Source organism: Sphaeroforma arctica (genome assembly GCF_001186125.1).
Source record: "Sphaeroforma arctica JP610 unplaced genomic scaffold supercont1.2379, whole genome shotgun sequence".
In the NCBI taxonomy this organism is placed as follows: domain Eukaryota; class Ichthyosporea; order Ichthyophonida; genus Sphaeroforma; species Sphaeroforma arctica.
Genome location: NW_014038179.1, coordinates 1 through 4,308, shown reverse-complemented (window position 1 = coordinate 4,308; position 4,308 = coordinate 1). Strand labels below are relative to the sequence as shown.

Here is a 4,308-nt window from a genome sequence, read left to right as displayed (position 1 = left end):
TAGTATACTTAAAGTAAATAAACATATACTACACATACTGTAANACACAACACACAACATACAGACACGCACACACACACACGCACACACACCACCACCCACCCCACCCCCCCCCCCCAACCCCCACATATATATATATATACTATATATATATATATACATAACACAAATATTTACGTACATATGTATTCATCTGCTACATGTAGAAATGCACATTGATTTGAGCCTTGAAGTATGCACCCTCTCTTCCGTATCGTTGCTTATCGATTTAATTTGTGCCCATAAAATCGACTTTCTAAAGTACACAAAGTAGACCATCTCTCGTATCTTTGCATATGTATTCAATTCGATCTTTTGAGTGCTAATCTCATCGTAACATATGTATATAATTCGAGCCTTTATAAAGTAGATATCCTTTCTCTCCAGTAATCACTCACCAACGTCTCCAGTATACACTCGCGACAGTCTCAAGTCTCCACTCCTCTACTACTAGCTACTCTAGCTCGGAGAGTGTGTATTTACACGTTAAAAACAAACAAACGGTCTCTACCGCCACGGTTCTATTTAAATTTAGATATACTTTCTATCCAAGAGAGTCTGTTGAGTCGGAGTGCAGGTCGTTTTTTGATTCATTTTTGTTCTATTTTGTTTGTTTGTTATTTTTTGTAAAAAACAAACAAACATAAATGATCGGACTTTGTTTGTTTTGTAAAAAAAACAAGTAATTAAAAATAAAAACACAAAATGAAAAAACAAACCAACAATGTAAACAAAAACAAAAACTAGAAAAAACAAAACAAAAACACACATCAGATGCAATATTTTATATGATCTCAGAGTTCAGAGTTCAGAGTTCAGAGTTCAGAGTTCAGAGGCTCAGACAAACAAAAATGTTCGCCTCTGGTAAACGACAAAGACAGGTATTCTTCACAGCCTAGTTTCCGACCTGTCGTTATATGTCTTCTCTGGTTAGTATCATAACATATATTGGACTTCTGACTGTAATAAAAGACACATCGGAGAGCTAGCTAGTTTCCGACGCTGCCAAATCGTCGTCATAAAATAAATCGATGCTCCAACCGGACCAAATGTCCAATTGGACTAGAACTTCTAAAAGGCCATAGATTTCTCTATCCTCATCGCTCCTCATCACTCTTCATCGCTCCGAGCAAATTCCGCTATCTATTAGCTCCGGGATTGGTGTATTATTCGAGGCACTTCGACTGGGTCCGTCTGAGTGACATCATGTAGCAAAGTAGGGGTTTACTTCGGCAACCATATATAGAAATACTTGTTTAAAAACTTTATTGTATTTTTAACGTCAAACGTGCCAGAACAAATTGTAACGAAAACTTATAGTTAAAATTTAACAATAAAAATATAATTGGTTGATACCGTTGTCGGGCTTCTCTAGCGTTCTTAAGCTTATGACTCACATGAGACTTTGAGAGATTTTGCTTTTTGATTTTTTGATTTGTTGAAAATATAAAATAAACAACAACGGTGGAAAAAAACATAAAAAATGTCGACTCCAAGCAAGAGAGTACCTGGGTAGCCGTCCCGGACAGCGAATAATAGGAGCGTGTGTAAATGCTATTTATAAATTTAATTTTACAGCCCTCTCGTTTAAGATCGTTGAGTCGGCGAGAGTTTCAAACTCACAAGTGCTGACTTGTGCCGGCCGGGATTGGGAAGAACTGATGGTACAATAAATGTCCGACATGACTGAAACCAGAAACCAACAAACACAAAGAGAGAAGCAGACAATGACGGGAAGTACCCTATTTTAAAGAAGATAGGGTTATACTTTACAGACCGGTCCGATTTTTTTGGACATAAATACTGTTTTTATTAAAATAAATAAATACATACCTGATGTCAGTGATATGTCGGAAACCAAAACGGCCGCATCGGCAACCACCAACCCCAGGTTCAGTTCAAAAAGAGGGGGGGGGAGAGAGAGAGAGAGATAGATAAAAATGTCCTGGGTGATCTATCCTTGGCGTCCTTGCTGTTTTTAAAAATAAATAATTTAGCAGCAGTACCGGGTTACGGACAATAAGTTGGCAACCTATAGGAATTGCTGTTAACCTTGCATCCACCGATTGATGACATTCGCATCACATGGCCTTCTATATACTTTCTTTTATTTGATACAAGAGGAGGCTATGATCATATGATGTCATTTGAAGCCCCAAAAAAAAAGTACCAATTAATAAATAGTAGTTATCAGGATGCCGTTGTTTTACAAACTTATTTTAGTGAAATGCTCGAGATCCAAGAGACGGATAAGAGAGGTATAAATACACTGCACACAGTCGAGTATTGAATTCAGTTGCTACAAGCAAACAAACAAAAATCTATTTCGTTAGAGAATTACAGTCAATATGGTCGGTATGGTCAACATGGACTCGTATCATCCGGAAGTGGACAACCGGAAAATTTTATGTCCCGAGAACCTCGAGGACCTGATCGCAAAGTTTTCATCCAATTCAATGTCATTCAAAGTAGCTGTTGACAAGGAATCCTACAATGCGAATGATTGTGTCAATGGCGAAGTGACTATCAACTCAGACCAAGCTAGAGAGTTACCGATCGTAAAAGTGGCGCTTTGCTGTCGCATGAGGTGGCATTATGGAGACGCCAGCTCGATATATACAATCTACAGGGAAAGCAAGACTTTAGCACAAAACCACAGAATAGAACAGGGCCCTAACACGATACCGTTCGCTTTCACTCTGCCAACTGAAGTTCTGAGTTCTTTAGAGCACAATCTAATCAATGTCTCATGGGATGCAAGACTTCTTTCTTGCGAGTCTTCATGCAACATGGGCGCGGTTGCATATACTAGGTTTCAGGTTTCATCATTGTACCGATCCAACTCCGTGGCCCCCCGAACGCTGGGCGAGATTAGCGCTTATATGAAAAACACAGTGGCGGTGCGAGCCGAGGCGAGTTTACAAGAAGATGTACATGTTACCGGTGAACCTATACATTGTAATATCGAGCTGCTCAAGCTACATGCTAATACTAAAGTGCGCCGCGTTAAAGCCACTTTGAAACAGCAAGTGACATCACAATTTTTGACCGATCAAATGGACCGTACAAGTGTTATTGACACTGCAACCATTGTCCATGTATCCCGAATGCCAAGCTGGGAACCTGTAGCAAAAGACAACAAGGCCCTCAGTATCAATCTCGATGTGGTTTTATTGGCGGATATCCCAAAGAAGTTGAAGTCCAGTGTTGCGGTACAAAAACACGCACGTGACGGTTTGCACCTTACACCAACTACGTGCGTCTTCGGCACTGCAGACAGCCCTGCTCTATCGGTTTCCTACAGCATAGAAGTATGTATTGAGACCAGCACAGGCGCCGACCTAAAACTATCTGTTCCCTTCACGTTACAAGGATCCATTGATAAAACACCACGCCCTGTGGTGGAGAAGCTGGAAGATTGCTTTAAAACGTTGGCGTTGACGGACGACAGTCCTCCGATATATGAGGATTTTGTACGCGAGTCGGAGTCTACAGTCTCTCCAAAGTATTACGCGCCAGTTGACACCAATACGGATTCCTGTGGCAGTGATGAATTCGACGACGACAAGACACTCCATTCTCGAACGACATTTCCCATTCCAGGAATGGGCAGTCCTCAGTTCTTGAAAAAACTTATGTCCTATAGCCGGAGTAAGCCTCGGAGAAAAAAATTACCCAGAACATCGGTCTGGCCTCTGATGCAGACTTCATGAAAATCAGACTTTAGCGGCTAAGGCACCGGTGCGTGTTGTGCTGAGTGAATAAATAAATATACGATTCCTTGTAAAATGTGAATGATTATAGAATTAGTTAATTAAGTCACCTTTTTAGTTTTTGCCTTATAGGGCAGGAGGCGGCTGCAAATATGGACTGAAAAATAACATATCATCTTTTTTTGTGTTCAAGTTTTATTAAACAAAAACGAAAAGCATGGATAAATATTTTATTTAGCTGAAAACTACAATATTGCATATTTATTTACATAAACTGAATTAACAAAAGAGCATATTCAGAATACTGTATGCACTACAGTCAATGTACTATTGCAGAGAAAACAAAAGAGAGAACGGGCTGCCAGAACAACAGTGTGCCCCGGTTTGCTTTTGTAGGTCATGCGCATGGTTGCGAGGGTTGAATTAGGTAATAACACATGAACAATAACTCTTGTTCGTTTGACTTTTCTCAGGTGCAATTTGAGCCTCGTTTGTTATAACTTTAGCTTGGATGTATGCCTGTATGCAAGTCAAGATGTAGCGGTATAGAGAAAGA

At 40.0% G+C, this 4,308-nt stretch overlaps 1 protein-coding gene across 1 annotated transcript; it reads left to right on the top strand.

Annotated features, from left to right (window-relative positions):
* Positions 1–2,334: 2,334 nt before the first annotated feature.
* On the top strand, positions 2,335–4,027 carry SARC_12537 (hypothetical protein). The gene has a single exon (XM_014293354.1). The coding sequence runs from the start codon at positions 2,388–2,390 to the stop codon at positions 3,750–3,752; it is 1,365 nt and encodes a 454-aa protein (XP_014148829.1). The 5' UTR covers positions 2,335–2,387; the 3' UTR covers positions 3,753–4,027.
* The last annotated feature ends 281 nt before the right edge of the window (positions 4,028–4,308 follow it).